We start from the raw sequence: 19,426 nt of genomic DNA on the forward strand, positions 1-19,426 counted from the left end.
AAAAACCAAAAAAAAAAAAAAAAAAAAAAAAAAGAAAAGGGAAGTCGTCAGACAGGGTGTGATGGCTCTGCCTTCCAGGAACTGAGTTGGATAAACAGATCTAAGCAAGCCACCCTGGCCTGGAGGACAGAGGGCTGCCTCTGCAGCCACTTCCAGGCCTTGGGCAGTCAGGACTCTGGAACTCTGGGTTCCAGCCATTGACCTGGTCTACAAACAAGTTCCAGGACAGCCATCTCTTTATTTGGACATGTAATGTGTAGTTTCTACTACCGTGCTCTAAGCTCCTGGTGGACCTAGCTACCAGCTCCCACCCAGGAGCTACCCTAAATCTTTGAATGAAACACACACACATTAGCTTATTTTTGATATGCTTTAGCTCAGTGTCCGGGCTCTTCTAAGCCTTCCTCTGCTAGTGCACCCTTCTGTTCACTCCCAGCTCCACACCCCTGAATCTTTCCTCAATTTAGTTGCCCAGTTACCTTTAGTCCCAGCTCAGCACCCTAAATCTGCCCACAGCTTAGCTGTGTCTCAAATCTCCTGCCTGCCACCCCAGGCCCAATCAGGGAAGAGGTCAATGGTCACTCAGCCCACTCCGATATCTCACATGGCTGGTGGCTCTTTCTCCCTCTGAAGTATAGCACATCTTTTCTCCTCTCCCTCTAGTCTGCCTGCAGGGAAACTGGAAGTCCCGCCTCTTCCACCCAGCCACTGGCCGCTAGCATCTTTACTGATCGATCAAGAACCAATTGGGGAACAGGACCTTCAAGGTTCACATGCAGATTCCCAATCAGCATCAGAACCACCCCATTCAGTATCACATGCCTGTAACCCCATCCTGCAGGAGCCAGAGGCAGGAGGATTGCTCCATGTTTTAGGCCAGCCAGGGCTACACAGTGAGACATTGTCTCAAGTAATTAATTAATTAATAAAAGATTTGGTACAAATCTGATGCCCGCTTGCCTCAACACCTGAGGCAGCTTGCCTGATATTTTTTGCAGTGGCTAATCTGTGTCACTTTTGCAACCTCCTGCCCGGGCCAGGGCTTTCACTAAACAGAGTGGCACTTGTGGCTTCTCTCCGGGCCATCATCACAAGCCAGGAACCCTCATCACTCCCCTTTGTCTGACACCTGTCTTGAGCAGGGGCTGGAGGACTTGCAGTTGCAGTTCAGTCATGACGGACAGCACAGGCAAGGACAGGAGTGCTGGAGTTAGCTGGGGCTGGCCAAGGCCGTCTGGAGGGAGGGATTACAGCTCTTTGAAGGCTATCAAGAGACCTTGTTATTGAGGTCCTAAGAGCAGTTGGAGGTAGGGGAACTCATAGATGAAGCTATGATAACATTCACCTGAGCTACTCCAATGCTTTCTGCCTGAACATGGGCAGGTTTGAGAGAGAGTGTCCCCAGCACTCCCTAACCAGACTCCTCTGACTTGACCCTGGCTGTTAATGATGAGGCTGAGGGTTTCCTGCAGAGATGTAGGGGTGTGGCTAGAATAGAGGGTGACCCAGAGTATCTGCGCCCATCTGTCTGTCTGTCTGTCTGTCTGTTTGTCTGTCTGTCTAAGCGCGTGTGTTGCTTAGAGTGAGGTACTGACCAGCAAAGAGCACTCTGGAAGGAATGTAAGCATTCCCTCCTTCCCTGGCTGATGTGAAGGACCACCCCTCAGCTCCTTCCCCACAGTTCCTCCTCCCGACAGCTCACCTGCCTCTCCTCTTCTGCTCCCCTTTCCCAGCAGCACCTCCGGCCAAAGGGAACACAGAGCAGTCAGAAGAAGGTGACCTCCTGCAGCTTCCTGTATCCCCCAAGCCAGATGATGAGCAGAGCAGGAGCCAGAGCCCCACCCAGCTCCCGGTGAGTTAGACAAATCCTGGGAGCTCTTCCCTGCTGGGCTCAGCCTCCAGGGAACCTGAGACACCTCGAGCTCTGAGAGGGAGATAGGCATCTCTGCCTCATGCTGCAGAGCTACCTGGAGCCCCACCTCAGAAGGTGCGGGATATGGGTGCTAGGCAAGGCAGGTCCTCACCCAGACTTGTAGCAGAGCCCTGATAATCTAATAACCTGGACTCAGTCACAAAATGGACAAACATAAGTCTGAGGGGCTAAGAGATGCTTCCACCTGTTGGTCAAGCTGATAGTTGGAAGCTGCAGGCCCCCTGGTACTAGGAAACACTGTGTAATTTAGCACTTTTTTTGTGTGTTTTGGGGGACAGGGTATCTCTGTGTAGCCCTGCTATCCTGGAACTCTCTCTGTTGACCAGGCTGGCCTCAAACTCATAGTTCTGCCTGTTTCTCCTGAGTGCTAGGATTAAAGGTGTGTGCCACCACTGCTTGGGGTGCATTTGGCTTTTACCATACGGTTGAGGGACTCTGACCCTGCCTTCCAGGAACTGAGTTGGATAAAATAGATCAAAGCAAGATATAAAGGGGGTCCTGGCCTGGAGAACTGAGGCCTGCCTCTGTGGCCACTTCCAAGCCTTGGGCTGCCAGGACTCTGGGGCTCTGGATTCCAGCTGTTGACATGAACCTGGGCATTAAGCCCAGGTTGCACCCATGAGAGCCAGGACAGGAGGCAAGGTGCTCCCAGGGAGCCCACAGATGGGACCTAGGCACTCATTCCTTCACACAGAGGCAGTTTCCCAGTGCCCAGCTGCCCATCAGTGGGGCCCACCCATCCATGCCTCCTGCTCTCTCCCCAGGACTCCCCTGAGGCAGGTGGGGAGCAGGAGGAGGAACAGGCCTTCCTGGTCAGCCTCTACAAGTTCATGAAGGAGCGACACACGCCCATCGAGAGGGTGCCCCATCTTGGCTTCAAGCAGAGTGCGTCCCTTTGGGGGGGGGAAGGAGGAAGGGGTTCAGGGGGGTAAGTGTAGGGGGGCAGCAGCCAGGGGATGTCCCCAGGCAAGACAACAGGCAAGGCACCTCTGCTAAAGGTGACCCTGGATGCCGCCGGCCTGTAGGGGTTGCCTCTGAGGATGGTGCCTCCCTGAAGGCAAGGGGTGGAGTTGGGTTCTCATCCTCCTGGCCATCTGGCCAGCCTGCCCCATCCATAACAGTGGTCCTGCCTGGGAGTGTGGGGTCACAGAGCCTGACCATCTGCCTTGCCTCTTCCCTTCAGTTAACCTGTGGAAGATCTACAAGGCAGTGGAGAAGCTGGGGGCCTATGAGCTGGTAAGGAAGGATTCTCTCAAGTCCCTTGCTGTGCTCCAGCCTCAGTCCTACCCCCCAGCAGGAGCTAGGGAGCAGGAGAGTCGGCAGGGCTGTCCTTGCCTGCAGACACGAGGAAGATCAGAATACCCAGGTCCTGCCTGCGTGCTGTGGGATGAGGGACTGTGCACTTTGCATCCCTAAGCAAGTTTCCTCCCATCCCCATCTGTTCCACCCTCCACTGCTCCAAAACCTGCTTTGCTCAGCAGTCAGGTAGCCCCTGGGAGGGAGAGCTGGTGGGTACCAGCAGCTTTCTCTAGCATCCTGCCCACAGCTGGAGAAGGAATCCCCCCAGATTCAGCTCTCACCCCTTCTCTGCAAGGGGAACCTGGAGCTGAGCAGGTCCCATGGCCAGAGGGTGCTCACAGGCCCATCTTCTCTGGTATCTTACAGGTGACAGGCCGCCGCCTCTGGAAGAACGTGTATGATGAACTTGGGGGCAGCCCAGGCAGCACCAGTGCGGCCACATGCACACGCCGCCACTATGAGAGGTACGGCTGGCTGCCCATAGAGTTCTGTAGTTAAGGCTTTCCCCTTCCAGGGTCCTGCAGGTCTGTGCTGGGAAAGGGGTCGTATAGCGACAGATGAGCTATTTGTGCCAGAGAAGGGATGGAGTATATGTGCCACAAGCTGTGTCCTTGTCAGGACTGGGATCTACAGCAAGACAAGGAAGGGCTGTAGGTGCTGTGTGCACTGGGAGACAGCAGGGGTGCTGTGGCAAGGTACCAGAGGGGCTAAGAGGATGGCCAGCAGAGGCCATCTGTGAAGAGCAGCAGTTAGGCTTCTGATGGACACACTGGCTCCTCCCCAGGCTGGTCCTCCCATATGTGCGGCATCTGAAGGGGGAGGACGACAAGCCACTGCCTCCTACCAAGCCCAGGAAGCAATACAAGATGACCAAGGAGCTGAGGGGAGACGATGGGACCACTGAGAAGCTGAAGAAGGCCAAGGACTCAGAGGAGAGGCGGGTGGAACAGGTACGCTGGGCATGGTGGGGTTGCTCTTACAGTTCCCGCGCCTGCTCTGGCCATGGCTTCTGACTCCTGCTTGGAACACCAGGAACTTCCTGCTAGGGCAGGAGCTGATGAACTTTGGGTTTTCTGAAGAGCAGCTGACACCTGCTCACAGAACCCTATGTTCCGATTGTGGTGTGGTAGACTTCATCTGCTCAGGATGGGGCACCTTGGAAAACTTTTGACCTTGCAAGGGCGCTGCTGGTATTCGCTGAGGGCTTGCTGCATCCAGGTCTCCTGGTTAGATGTATAATCTTGTACCCAACCCTAAGACAAGGCTTCTTCGTCTTCCAGGCCACGCCAGGAAAGACCAAATCAGATGCCACTGGCCAGACACAGCTTCCCTGCCAGGGATCCTCGAGGGACAGCACAGAACAGCTGGGCCCAGTATCTGGACCCTCTCCACCACTCATGGGTGCTAGTAGCTGCCCTGAGGCCTACAAGCGTCTCTTGTCAAGCTTTTACTGCAAAGGGGCGCATGGCATCATGTCACCACTGGCCAAAAAGAAACTCCTGGCCCAGGTCAGTAAGGCAGAGGCCTTGCAGTGCCAAGAAGAGGGCTGTCGCCATGGAGCAAGGAGCCCCAACAAGGACATTCAAGACAGTCCCCAGAACCTAAGAGGGCCGGCTGAGAACTCTGAACACCAGCTAGCCCCCCAGGAAGGATTGCAGGCCCCTGGTGGGAGCACCAGGATGGAGGCCCAAGTGGGCCCCTGCCCTACAGCCCCCATGTTCTCAGGCTATTTTCATGCGTACCCCACCGAGGTGCTGAAACCTGTCAGCCAGCACCCTAGGGACTTCTTCTCCGGCCTTAAAGACAGGGTGCTGTTGGCACCACCTGGTAAAGAAGAAGGTCCGACAACCAAAGAGTCCCAACTGGTGTGGGGTGGGGATGCCAACCGCCCCTCTGCATTCCATAAAGGCAGCACAAGAAAAAGAAGTTTCTACCCCAAACCCAAAGCCTGCTGGGTGTCCCCCATGGCCAAGGTCCCTGCTGAGAGTCCTAGAGCCCCATCCCCTCATCCCAGTAGCCCAGGTCTTGGCAGTAAGCGCAGCTTGGAAGAAGAGGGATTCGCTCATGGCGGCAAGAAACTGAGGGCAGTGTCTCCCTTTCTGAAGGAGGTGGATTCCAAGGAGTCTGGGGGCAAGCCTGCAGCCCCTGGCTTGGCTGTATCCTGTCTACTGGGCCCAACCCCAGGGCCCACTCCTCCAGAGGCCTACAGGGGCACCATGCTGCGGTGTCCTCTAAACTTCACCAGTAGTGCAGACCCTCTGAAGGGCCAGGCCTCACTCCCCTTCAGCCCCCTGGTCATCCCTGCTTTCCCAGCCCACCTTCTGGCTACAACAGGCCCCTCACCTATGGCTGCCAGCCTGATGCATTTCCCTCCCACGCCCTATGACGCTGTCCTCCGCAACAGACTGGGTCCAGCTTCGTCTGCCTGGCACATGCCGCCCGTCACAACCTATGCGGCACCTCACTTCTTCCACCTCAACACCAAACTGTAGGCCAGAGCCTATCCTGCTATGCTGTGGAGGATTTGATGGGGCCTCAGATGGGCAGCTGCCGCCATGTATCTCAGGCCTGAGCCGACTGCCCAGATTCCCAGGCCAGTGAGCCTCCCAGAGTCTGTGTCTCTCTGGTACAGACAGCAGGGAGGCAGTGGGGCTTGTCTGAATGAAGTAGCCCATGCCCAAAGCCAAGGGACCAAGTTGTGGTAAGATCACGAAGGTACCTGAGCTGGTATTCTCTCTCCACTGAGAAACCAGGGAGCTAGTTGGCAGCTCAAGGCATCCAGGTTGGCCATGAAAGACCCAATAAAAAGACACTGGTGTGATTGCACTCAGCCCTGGGGTGTACAGCACTGGATATTTGCAAGGGGAGGTGAGGCAGGATCCAGTGTGTAGGTGTGGTGACCAATGTGTGAGCAAAGATGAAACAAGGCCACTCTGGCCTGGATGCCATCGCCCCACTGGAAGGGTGGCAGGGCCAGAGCCAAACTCAGCCTCTTGTGCACAGATGAACAGCTGTGATTCCTTTCGCTCCAGCTCCAGCCTCGGGGCACCTGACTGTTGAGGTTGCCACGGTGCCAAAGCCCAGAGCACACTGGTGACCTGTGAGACAAGATGGAGGGGCTGTGTCACTGCAACCCTCTGAGCTGAGCCACACACCCCCATCCCAGAAGGCCTCAAGTCTTTGAGTGAAGGGCATCACTTGCTCTGAGAGGTTCTTGCTGTGTTGCTCAGGTTAGTCTTGGACTCCCGACCTAAAGAATTCCTGCTGTGGCCTTCTCAGTAGCTGGAGCTACTGGGGTGAACCTGTGAAGAAGGGATTTGTGGGTGCTCACATAAAACCCAAGTGAATCTGTCCTGGTAGTGGGCAGACCTGTGAGCCCAGCTGCCTAGTGTTCCCAGTGAGTGACCTGTCACATTCACACCTACTTTCCTGTTCTACATATTGGACTACATATTGGGTGAGGGGTAGAGGGGACCCATCTCTACCTGTGAATCTGTTGCCAAGTCACAGTGATATTTACCTGTGGTTGCTCCAGGTGCTCACACAGAAATCCCATGGCTTGGCACCCATTCCTACCTTGGACATGGCTTGCTCTGCCAGTCCCAAGGAGACTGTCAGTACAGCTTCACACCGTTCCTGGAAAGGCAGTGCCACCGTGGACCAGAGATGCCAGGATGCCAGTGAGCCAAGTCAACAGATGGTTACTGACCTACATCATGGGAACTCACCCTGTTCCTGACCTCAGGCCATGGGTAGGAGGGCAAGTTTTTATGGACCCCTTAGTTCACAGGTGGCATGGCCAAGGCCAGAGACAGCAAGTGTCATTGAGGATGTCTGGCTCTGGGAAACGGGTGGCCAGGGAAAGCAGCTGCCTGTGGAAAAGAGCTGGGACACAGGTGTCCTCTAAGACCAGGTAGCTAGAGGGTAGGGGTCCCACTGATGCATCTTGCAACTCCCCACCTTCCTTCTGGAGATACCAGGATGCCAGCCTGAGTATTCAGATGACCAGCCCTGAGCTCCTGGCTACCCCACTGCACCCATGTGCTACCTGTCTGTGAGCTCTTACAGCCCCATGAGGAGGGATTCTAGGCTAGCAAATGCCCTGGCTGTTGGGTTGTACACTGTGGGGTCAGGTCCCAGGATAGACAGAGGGTACCTTCGTGTGTGCGTGGAAGGATCCCCTTCATCTACAAAGTAACACTAGTCTCAACCTGCTCAAAGGTGGTGTATGACAGACAGCCTGATAATGGTAGCTTGTTCCAAGCTGCAGGAACGGAGCCCTCTGCAGGTTCATCTGGAGAATGCACAGCTGGGATGTGTGCCTTTCTGGGTTGTACTCCACTCTGCTTCAGCAAAGACTCTAGAAATGAATACAGTCAGGCTTCCTGGGAAACCTTGGGACTTTGCACCCATGCGCTAGCCCCACATGATTCTCCTTCTTTCTGTGAATGAGAGAACTCAGCTCAGAGGCGACTCCAAACACTGTGGTACACACACCTTCCTATGTTCACTTGTGTCCCTGACAGGTTCCCTCAGAGAACCCACAGGCCAGCAAAGCTCTTGGCGTCTGTGTCCAGGGCATAACTTGTGGTCTGAGCCTACTTCCAAATCATTCGTGACATTTGAGCTAATGGTGGGAGGAGGCAGAGGCCACTCTGGTATTTGTGCTGACCCCACCCCTGCCCGTGGTCCTGGCTCATTTCCCTGGAAACAGCTTAAGTGTGATGAGTTGGGCATTCAGTGGGAAATCCCTTTGTTTGCCTTGGGTGTCAAAGCATGGTGCCCCTGTAACTGTCTTAGGTGGCACTGGTTTACATTACATGTGCATCTCCCACACGAGGCAAAGATCACCACCGCCATAGTTTGGTTGGCTGGTTTGCTTTGCTTCTTTTTAAGACAGGGTTTCTCTGTGTAGCCCTGGCTGCCCTGGAACTCACTCTGTAGACCAGGCTGGTCTCTAGTAGAGGTCCACCCTCTGCCTCTACTTGGATTAAAGATGTGCACCACCATGCCCAGCAACCACCTCGCCCAGCAACCATCAGAGTTTTAAACCGAATGGCTGGGAATTTTCCTTTGAAGACCTTGAGAATGGCTACAGGAGGTGATGAAGAAACAGCAGCAAGTCCCCGAGGGAGTGGCGAGAGAGTGGGGCCAGGAGCCGGGGGGTGGGGGTGGGGCTGTTGGGCAGGGACAGAGGAAGCCAGAGATGACTCAGGCCACGTTTAGAACCTTCTAGCCCAGGAGGCAGTTGGGCTTTTATGGGAAATAAATAAAGATGGCTGAAAGTGCTGGCTCCCAGATTCGGTTGTTTGCTTTATGGGGCTAGGGATGGAATCCAGGGCAATTTTCATGCTCAGCCAGCACTGATCACTTGCTGCCCCCCAGCCCTGAACTCTGGCAAGTGGTAGGTGCGGACACTCGAGACTAGAACAGAGTCGGGAACGTATCCTTGGAGATGGCAGAGACAACATCTGGACACAGGTCTGGAGATGCTGCGGACACATCTGGCCAGCATTTCTGTTTATACTGTGAGCAGAGTGAGTGTGGGGGCTGGGCTTGGAGAGGGGAGGGAGCTAGGCAGTGATCACAGTAGAGCAAAGACGTCCAAGGGCACAGCGTCCAAGGGCACAGCCAGGGCACAAAAGCTCGGGTTTCCACTTGACCTTAGCAGCGTGAGTATCATTGCACCTAGGAGGCCGGCTGGACACAGTCTCAAGGCAAGGGACAGCTAAGCACCACTCCAGTGGGAGCTGAAGCGGCTGCATGAAGGGCATCAATAGAGAACCAGGGAATGAAGTGGGGATGGGGGGGTGAGTTGGGAAGAGGTGGTAAGATCTTCAGAGTTCAGATCTTGGTGTGCTGTGGGGGACTTGATGGGGTGGGTGCACATAAGAGGCTTGGCTGAAATTGGCAGTTATTGGTTGCTGGATGAGCTAGAGCAAGAAGGGGTCAACAGAGCTCAGGCACGGAGGACTTTGAATCAAGGGCAGCGGGCATGCTGGGTGGGCACAGCCGCCAGGGTAAGGTGTGTAGGCACAGGAAAGGAGGTGATGGGGCCTCAGCAAAAAACACAGCACAGGAGGCACGAAGCAAAGGTTACTTTCCACATGAAGTTGCTGGGCTGGCCAGAGCCTTAGACTGGCAGAATAGACATTAGAGAAGGCCAGAGGCAACGAAAAACTTCATGGCTTTAAAGGAATTTTAAATCAAGAGCAGAGGCTGCTTGGCATGTTTAGATGTTTGTTTTCTAGTGTGCTGGATGGAACCCAGAGCCTTGGGTATGCTGGGCAAGTACCCAACACTGAGCTATATCATTTGGTGTTTAAAAAAAAAAGAATTAACAATACTTGAAACATTGAGTTTCTCTTGAATAGCCATTATTTCTGGTCACAAAGGATGACCTTACGAATCATGACGGGGGGAGGGGGGGTGAGGGGGAGAGCCCATCTATTGCCCATAGTCCTTCAGCTCCTCTTGTGTGGGACCATTAAGGAGCCAGTCCTAGCCAACTGCCCTGGTTCCCACCACTTGAGTCTTGACACCGCTCAGACACTAGGTGGCAGCTGCTGTTCTTCATGGTTACTGATCAAGACCAATTTCCTTAGCTAATGGCTCCAAGAATGTGGCTGCTCAACTCTTCAAAGGGCTTCTGGGCAGGAGTGTGGAGCAATCGCTGATCTGGCAGGACCATTGAGGTGGGCAAATATGAGCGCAAGCTCCCAAGACTAGGGCCTCACTCGCTGGGCCGTGTGTGTGTGTGTGTGTGTGTGTGTGTGTGTGTGTGTGAGTGACAGCCGGCTGGCTACCTGTGAGTCTCTGTCTCCTCCGTGATGCAGAATTGAATATAGAGACCACTAATGAGCAGATGACTACAGAACACACTCCCCGTCCTACCAGGGGGCAGCTCAACCTTTTGTGGGAACCTCTAGTCCTGGAAGCCACCTGGCCCTGACTGTGAAGCTCCCCAAAGGAGGAAAGGCTCTGACATACAAGGAGAGCAAGGAAGAGGCGCCCCCAGTGGGTGTCTTGAAAGAGCAGCTACCTCCCGTCCTTACCTTTCCTGAGGCTCTTTCCTACCTCTAAGGTTCTTGGCTTTCTGCTTGGGCCCTGGGGTGGAAAGGAAAGACCAAGAAGCTAGAAGCCAAATGGATTCTGACCTATACTTTCCCACAGCCAGTGTGCCAGTGACAATCTTGGGTCCTTTCCTTGCAATCAATAGAAATGAAGGCCAATGTAGACAAGAGAATTCCCGAGTGGCTCAAAGCATGAGGGACAGCCAAACCCTAGGCCCCAGAGGAAGGACTCAATGTGCACCCTGTGTCACTTGCTTTGCTCATCATCATAACCAAATAATTTCAGAAGTAACTTGAGAGAGGGGAGATTTTGTTGTCTTAGGGTTTTACTGCTATGAAGAGACACCATGACCAAGGCAACTCTTATAAAGACAACATTTAATTGGGGCTGGCTTACAGGTTCAGAGATTCAGTCCATTATCATCATGGTGGGAACATGGCAGCATCCAGGCAGGCATGGTGTAGGAGGAGATGAGAGTTCTACATCTTCATCTGAAGGCTGCTAGCAGAAGACTGGCTTCCAGGCAGCTAGGATGAGGGTCTCACAGCCCATACCCACAGTGACAAACCTACTCCAACGGGTCACACCTTCTAATAGTGCCATTCCCTGAGCCAAGCATATACAAAACATCACATTTGTTGTTGCCTACATTAGCAGAGGTTTTATTTAGCCCATGGCTACTGGGTGGCAGAACCACAAGACACTGGAAGTTCTTTGTCTTAGGGTAGACAACTGGGGGAGGGAGGCAAGGGGACAGAAGCAGGGAGAGGGAGAGGGAGAGGGAGAGAACACACAAACCAGGTATAACCTCCAAAGACATGCCCCAATGAGCTACCCCTGCAGCTCTGTTTAAGTAGTAATATTTGTGCTCTCCAGAGTGTCTCCTGTCAGCAAATGTTCCCTGAGCTTGTGTCCACTCAGGGGTTAGACCACTAGCAGCAGGCCACGGGTGGGCTCTGTCTCCCACCTTCTCATGGGTTTCAGCTCCGGGTGACCCGTTAGAGGAGAAGCTGACTCTGGGTCTTGAGCTACCTGTGCTAAGGCTCAGAGAAAGTGTGTGCCACGTGGATCAGAATACTGTGTGGCACCAGGTGCACCCCCGTTTCTCTGGGATTTCTCTGTCTCATCTGTAGTATGGAAGTGAGTCATTTAACCCCAAGAGCCAGGGTATTTAGAGAAAGCCCTCTGTAAACTTAAGTCCTGATGAATGTGAGTCACTGCTTCCCTTGCTAGCTTGGCCATGCCTTATCCTGTCCTTTACCTTAGCATTTTGAAACCCATGCATGTGTTCTGACCACTGCCCTTTACCTTGCCTTCTGAGTCAGTGACTCTGACTTCTGGATAGTGTCTGGGTCAAGAATGGCAAGCCAACTTTTGTGGTCGTCTGCAGCTCTGGATTGACTCACTGCGAAAGTGATGCAATTGATTAGTAATGTCTGCCAAGGCCCTAGGAAGGGGAGTGGAGGTTCACCTGCCACATCCGTACCATTGTCTGGGGCTTGATGATGGGCTGTCTGATGCAAGTTCCCTGACCTCACTGCCACATCTCAGCCTGGCTCTGGTGGTTTCCCTCCCCCAGGAATGAAGAACAGGGAAGCAGCACTCACTTGCACTGGGAGCCCAATCAAGAAAGCCTGGCTTGGATATGGCTTGCCCAGGAGCTACAGTTGGAAGCCTGGGTAATAATCAGGGAGGGAACCTCTAGGGGAAAGCTGTTCAAAAGAGCTCAGAGCTTTATGGTCTTGCTTCCAAGTCTGACGGATTGAGTTTGAACCCCTGGATTCATGCGGTAGGACAGAAACAACTACTGGATGTTGTCTTCTGACTGCATGTGCGCCATAGCATGCATGTACACCCCCTCCCCCCAGACAAACAGATAAATGTAATTAATAGAGAGGGGAGAAGCAAAGGAGGTGAACAGAAGGGGGAATGGTTCTTTCAGAGGTAACTAGATGGGAGAGATGGGTGGGCTGAAGAGGTGGAGCTTCCAGTCATTGTACATTTGATATGGGGCTAATGGCCTTGGATGCAACCATTAGGAACAGGTTAAAATAAGCCTGCCATACCCAGCTCCCATCAGCTCACTGCACTTAAGATGTGGCCCACAACTCTGTACTGTCCCCAAATTCAAACTCCAGTGTCTGCTTGGAAACTTCTTCCTTCCTCAGGCTTCTGGTCTCCCCCTCCCCCATTGCATCCACACTCTGCAGTTCCTGCCTGGGTGCCCCCCCCCAGGCTTCTGGCAGCCACACCCCCCCCCCTCAGTTCTGGAAACACATGGGATTCCATCTGCCTGAAAACCATTCTCTCCTCCACTTGCATGCGTCCCCCATCTTCATCCTGAAGCCTCTTCCCCAGGAGCTCTGGCTTCCCTCTTAGGTGCCCTCAAAGCATCTACCGTTTCTCCATCCTACATCTGCATCCCTGCACCGCCCCGCCCCGCCCCGCCCCGCCCCGCCCTGACTTGGTTCTTAGGGGCAATCCATGCTTTGTGTTCACTTCCAACTCCTGATTAGACCAACTACCAGCTACAACCCCATGCAACAGGGGTCTATAGTCACTGTGAGTACTATAGCACAAGTGCCCACTGGTGTGCATCACCAGTGTGAAACTTGCTGCTTTGGCAATTCCCAGAGGACACTTTCATGTGCGGGACCCAAAAGGCTTAGAAGAATGGTGACTCTGCTTCATCTCTGACAGTCCCCACTCCAAGCCTTAGCTTTGGGAGAGGGCAAGAACCCACCCGACACTTCCTGCAAAACTATGGGCCGTGCCCCATTCCTTGCCCTGCTCTGCACACACGGTGGAGACAAAGCAGGCAGCTCTTCTCTTTCAGGAACCTTTCTTTCCCTTTTGGGCAAGATCCGTGGTTTTCCTATGTGTTAAAGCAGAAAAAATGAGACTTGGGATTTGTCTGCCATTGTTATCAGTGTGTGTATGTACACACACCCATGTGGAGTGTAGGCACACATGGACCATGAGACAAGTGGGGATCAGAGGACAATGTCAGGTGCCAGCCTTTGCCTTCCATCCTGTGTGAGGCAGGGGCTCTTTTGTATTGTTTCCTGCTGCCTTTGGCTAGCTGCAGCAAGCTTCTGGGAATTCTGTCTCCACCTCCCATTGCTGTAGGAACTCTGGGATTCAGATACAGGCTACTGCTGTGGTCAACTTTGTAGGCCTTCGGACAGACAGTCCTGCTAAATCCTCTCTGGCAGTGCACACTGGGCCTCCTTCATCGCTCATCTCCACTGTTTGAGTGTTGTGGGGCTGTCCAGGACTATGCCCTTGGTTTCAACAAAGGTGTTTGAAGTTGTCGTAATCATGTATCAGAGCAGGTAAAAGACAACCAGAGGAGCCAGGGGCTCGAGGGCACTTGTTTGTGGACATCGGGAAATATGCAAGCCTGTATTATCAAGAAGCTGTGTAGGGGGAATTCTAAATGAGTCCTCTGCTTCTAGCTACTAAACACAGCTAGGAAAACTGGCCAGAAAGTGTTATAACAATAATTATACTAGAGTATATACTGGAATCAAAAAAGAGGTACCCTCACCATAGGTCATTAAATGGCTGTACTATCTGGCAAATAGAACTGCATTATCAAAGACCAGGAAAATGGTGTGTTCAATCTTTTCACACGTTTACACAAGGTGCACATAGAAATAACAAAAACATACATAAAAAGAAAAGAATGTTAAAGCACTCTCACTCTTTACAGCTGAATCCAATAAAGACTTTAGAAAGATTTTAATATTCTAAGTGTACAAGTGCTTTGTCTGTTTGCGTGTAAGGATGTACACATGTGTGCCTGGTGTCTGCAAGAGGCAAGAAAAGGACATCATATCTCCAGGGACTAAAGTTACAGATGGTTGTGAGTCACCATGTGGATGCTAGGAATTGAACCCAAGTTCTCTGCAAGAGCAGCCAGTGCACTTAACCACTGAGCCATCGTTCCAGCCCTGAGACTTCAGACATGCTTAAGGTGCATCTTGATCTAGTCCTGCCAGTTAGCTTCTAACAGTTCTGTTCTGCCAGACCTAAGAGTATTCTTTTTTTTTTTTTTTGAAAACCTATGAGCTATTAATAGAACTGCCCAGGACATTCATTCAGACGCCTACTTCTCACTCTTGAGAGAGTCCTGCTAGTAGAATGCAGATGCTTCACTCCCCATGGTCTAAAATACCTTCTTTTGCATTCTACTGGCAAGCAAATCACAATTGCTTTTTGCCCGTGAATAGATAGATTCACAAGTAAAAACAACCAGTCAAGCAGCGGTGGCGCACACCTTTAGTCCCAGCACTTGGAGGCAGAGGCAGGCAGATTTCTGAGTTCGAGGCCAGCCTGGTCTACAAAGTGAGTTCCAGGACAGCCAGAGCTACACAGAGAAACCCTGTCTCAGAAAACAAAACAAAACAAAAATCCCTATGCTCTTGCCTCTTGCCCCCTTGTTCCCCCTCTCCCCATTCCCTTCACCACTCTCTCCATGTGGTCACAGCAGGCCTCTGCTTCTCTACCCTCTCCTTCTTCTCTCTGCCTTTCTCTGCCTCTACTACTCTCTTAAGTCCCATCCCCTTGTCCTGAATAAACTATTCTATAATAAAAAGAAAGATGTATCCACGATCTTTGAGGAAAAACTGTTAAGAGATCTGAGAATGTTGCAAGCATGGAGCTCTGCTCCAAGAGTAACTATTTCCTTTACTTTGCTTCTGACCACATCTCTGTTTTAGGCCAGCCTGGCCTATAATAGCAAGACCTTATCTCATAAAATGAAAATGAAATCAGATTATTGGGTCAGTGATGCTACCTGTAAGAACTTATTGTTGCTTCCTGCCAGGCAGTGGTGGTGCACGCCTTTAATTCCAGCACCCAGGAGGCAGAGGCAGGCAGATTTCTCAGTTTGAGGCCAGCCTGGTCTACAGAGTGAGTTCCAGGACAGCCAAGGATACACAGAGAAACCCTGTCTCAAAAAAACAAACAAACAAAAAAATCCAAAACAACAACAACAACAAAAAGAACTTATTGTTGAGTATAATGGAGTTGCTTAGTAAGAGTTCACAGGTCTTGAAGACAACAGTGCTCTTGGTAGATTGCTGTCTGTACCTGTGGGGTTGAAATTATGAATAGAACACTACGTGGCAAAACAAAACAAAAATGTTAGTCATCTCTTATTAAACTATGTAGCCAAGGATGAGCTTGGCCTCCTGACCCTCTGCCTCCAGCTCCAGGGCGCCGACGTCCAGCACCATGACTAGCTTTAGTTGGTGCTGGAGATCATGCATGCTAGGCAAACACTATCAACTGAGATCCGTTTGCAGTCTTTCCCGCTTATTTTCATGATGTGTGCACATGCGTGTGCTACGGGGAATCCTATCGTGAGCGTTAGCAGAGACACTTCTGAGTACAGTGCTAATGACATCAACTGTTCAGCAAATTACATTGTGGGTGAAGATACAAAGAGCCACCAGTAGTGCTGGTGGCTTCTGGTGTAGCTCCACTTACCAGAGATGTGGCAATGTTCTGCCTGTTAAACAAAAGCAGTACAGTATTACTGGCTAAAATTTGTTTGTTTAAAAGCTGTTTGCTTGGTTGTAACTTCTTTTGAGGGGAGGAGCTCCTGGGGATTGAATTTAAAGCTTTGTGCATGCCACATAGGCTCTATATAACACTGAGCTGCATCCTCAGTCCTTTTGTAAATGTTGTGACAGGGCCTTACTATTTAAACATGTGATACTCCTGCCTTTGGCTGGAGCCTTAGGTTTCTGCCTGTGTGCTGGAAGTATAGGTATGTGCTCCTATACGTATCTTTTATATAATATTTAATTTTAACTCCTTAGATATATTCATCATTCATCTATTTTTGGTCATTTTAGAGAATTTTGTTGTCCATGTACTGCCTTTTCTTGAGATGACTGTCTCAATGTCCAGTTATTGTTAAGGGCAACATGAAAACCAAAGCTTTCAATGAAAACTGTAGACATAAACAAGGCTCCAGCTGTCACCCGCACTGTGGTCAGCCTGGGCATCCTCCTGAGAACTGGCTACAGCATCACACACCTGTTCCAGGTGCAGTGATGTCGGTGAAGGCAGAGGATGAAGGGAATTACCCAAGTCCAGAGGTAATAAGGCCACACAGCTCCTTGTGGTATTAAAGGGACAGTGTGAGAACCAAGACAACTTTTCTATTCTAGGCAGTCTGGCATCTGCTGTTCTAGTGGGGAGCCAAAATTCCTCCTGCACCAGGAGTAAAGAGGAGGGCATGGGTACTAGACTTCCACCCACCCTGGGCAGTCAGAGCTCTCCGTTTACCTTCAGGGCAGAGTCAGACAAAGACTGAGGAGGCACAATGTCTAAGCCAGACCTAGGGTTTCAGAACTACCCATAGAGCTGAAGAAGAAAAATTCTCAGAATGAACAAGAGGACAGCTAACAGATGCCAACATCGAGATGACACAAAAAGAGGAGAAACTGTCAAACTCAAAATAGGTTCAAAACAGTCATGATGGCACACAGGACAACACAGAGAGACCTATCACAAAACCTAACCAAAAAAAAAAAAAAAAAAAAAAATGGAGTCACTTATGCCAGCCTTCCAAAAGTAGCTCGAGTTTGGGCTGTATGTATGGCTGTCTGACACCAACTAGACACAGATGGTCACCTTGGCTACTTGCATCCTGCTTCCTGCTTCTGACACTTCTTCTAGGCACAACATATTTCCAGAATTTTCACTCCCAGACAAAGGATGTTGATGAATTTGTTGTTGGTTGACCTTTAGAGGCATAGCTAAATGAAGCTCTCTGAACAGAGGAGAAACAGTGACCAGAGTCCCAGAGCACCAGCAGGAAAGGGCAAGGGAGAGGGTGAAAAATGGATCACCACCATCCTTTTTTGTTCCAAATTATCTCTGAATAAAAACTCCAAGTCCCGCCCGTCGAGGCTCTGAAAGTTCAGACATCTGTACTGGAAGAGGGAAGAGAGGCCCAGCAGGGAGTCTGAGGAGAGTGTGGTAAGGCACTGGGCTGTGGTGGAAAGCCTTGGCTGGACTTTCAGCACCATAAAGCACAGTGGGTCATATGATGTAACACCTCAGAGCACACATCAAAAAAGGCAGTCTCAGGAGATACAATCAAAGACACTATAGGCCAATCAAAACTGCATTCTATAAGAAAAAAAGTTCAACGGCAGGAGAAAAGAAAACAAACAACACAACAGAAAACAGGAACTGGATGGCAGACGAAAGCCCTGACAGATCTGTAATTATATGTAATGGGAATAGTCTGCAGCCACCAATTGAAAATGGGAAAATCACATGCTGAGCATAGTTGGTCCACTAGACATTCATGTCTCATATAATCATATTGGTAAATTTAAACAGAGAAGGGCCGAGTGCACCTCAGTGTGTACAGGTCCTGGGCTGTCTCAAGACAAGGGCGTGGGGCTGAGAGAGATACAAGCCAGAGAAAGAGAAGTTAAGACAGACTTTGGGATAAAAGCTAACAGCCACACACAGGAACCTTACATAATGAAAAACAGGCCAACCCAGGGGAAAAAATAATCCCAAGTGTGTTTGCACCAAATCACAGAAATGTAAGACTTGTGAGTAAAACTTTTAAAGAGCTGAAGAGATTGTAGCTGGTGATTCCAATACCACCCTGGCAGAAAAGTATGGCTGACCACCAGGTACTCAAGAATATGACTGTGAACAGAATCTTACTGACCTCCATAGAACCTGACAGCATCAGAATAGGAGGCATCCCTTAAGTGTCCACAGAACATAGGGCAAAGTGGACCACATCTCAGACCATAAACAACTCTCACTCAGTAAATATGGAAGACCGAATGAGCCATCGTCCATACGCTGTTAGACTGACATCACGTAGTTGTGAGGAGACTGGAGGGCAGGTATCTCTCATATGCCGCTGCTGAGAGTATAAAATGCCATGGCTACCCTAGAAAACAGCTAAGATAGTTTCTTATAAAACTAAAACTTTACCACAAGGCCCAGTCGGCATACTTCTGGCTGTTCACCTAAAAACTTGCATACAATCACCCGCTGCAGCTAAAGGCATCAAGTTCACTGGCCCCAGAGGCAGAAACAAGATGATGGTGAGAATGACTTGTTATAGAAAGCGCAGGAATAACATGCAGTGTGTTCCTGCCATGGCTCAAGAAGAAGTGTAACTGGTGTGTCAAAGCTAAGAAGCAGGACACAGGGACAAATGAGGCATCATGGAGTCTGTGAAGGCACCACAGCTGACCCCAAGGGGACAGCTGCTGCTGCAGCATGCAGTTCATCTTGAAGATTTCAATGATCAACCATAAAATGCATGCTCTGTTCACAAACTGAAGGAAAAAGAGGGTCTGTCAACAGGCTAATGCTTAAGCTGAGGCATAGCCGAACTATGGACACACCTCTGCAATAGAAGAGATGAGCTATATTACCCTGTCACAAGACTTGGACAGGCATCAAAGGAATTACACTGAGGGGGAAAAAAGAAAATCTCAAAGGTCATGTACTGTACAGGTCTATTTGTGTATTATTCTATTTAGAGAGCACAGGGATTAGTGCTTGCTATGAGCTGAGATGGGCAGTGATTATCAAGGGGTAGGGCAAGAACTCTGTCCCGAGAGAACAGTGTGTCTTGACTGTGGTCGCAGGAACCACACACATAATGAGCCAACATTCAAAAAAAAAAAAAAAAAAAAGCCTGTATGTGCACTACATGTCATGGCGCAGTGGAGGTCAGAGGGCTCTTGCGTCTGACCTTGTTGAGGCAGGGTCTCTTGTCTCTGCGGCTGCGCTATCAACGCAGGCTAGCTAGCCCACAAGCCTGCAGGCACTCGTTTCCACCTTCTACCTTCCTCCCCAGTAGGAGTGCTGAGGTTACGAATGTAACCAATCCAGCTTTTTATGTGGGCTCTGGGGAAGCAAGCTTGGGTCATCAGGCTAGTGCACTAGCAGTTTTACCCTGAGTCATCTCTCCAGCCCTCAATTTTCTCATTTTGGTGTACTAGTTAGGTGAAAAGAAAGCCATGGGGGAAAGCTGGTGAGGGTACACAAGGCCTACACCACTTTTTTTTTTTTTTTGGGGTTTTTTTTTTAACCTATGAATCCACACTCAAACCC

The 19,426-nt window shown here is 50.9% G+C and overlaps 1 protein-coding gene across 4 annotated transcripts in view; it reads left to right on the forward strand.

Moving 5' to 3' along the window:
• Arid5a (AT-rich interaction domain 5A) overlaps positions 1-9,582 on the forward strand; it is a 16,435-nt gene extending 6,853 nt beyond the window's left edge. The window contains exons 2-7 of one of the 4 annotated variants that reach the window (XM_029482971.1): positions 1,734-1,852; positions 2,698-2,818; positions 3,117-3,169; positions 3,599-3,696; positions 4,017-4,182; positions 4,513-9,582. In XM_029482971.1, the coding sequence (XP_029338831.1) occupies positions 1,734-1,852; positions 2,698-2,818; positions 3,117-3,169; positions 3,599-3,696; positions 4,017-4,182; positions 4,513-5,724 (1,769 nt within the window). In that variant the 3' untranslated portion in view covers positions 5,725-9,582. The remainder of the gene's footprint in view (positions 1-1,733; positions 1,853-2,697; positions 2,819-3,116; positions 3,170-3,598; positions 3,697-4,016; positions 4,183-4,512) is intronic. The other 3 variants (XM_029482972.1, XM_029482976.1, XM_029482973.1) reach the window with 3 other exon arrangements.
• The last annotated feature ends 9,844 nt before the right edge of the window (positions 9,583-19,426 follow it).

This window comes from Mus caroli, chromosome 1, assembly GCF_900094665.2.
Source record: "Mus caroli chromosome 1, CAROLI_EIJ_v1.1, whole genome shotgun sequence".
In the NCBI taxonomy this organism is placed as follows: Eukaryota; Metazoa; Chordata; class Mammalia; order Rodentia; family Muridae; genus Mus; species Mus caroli.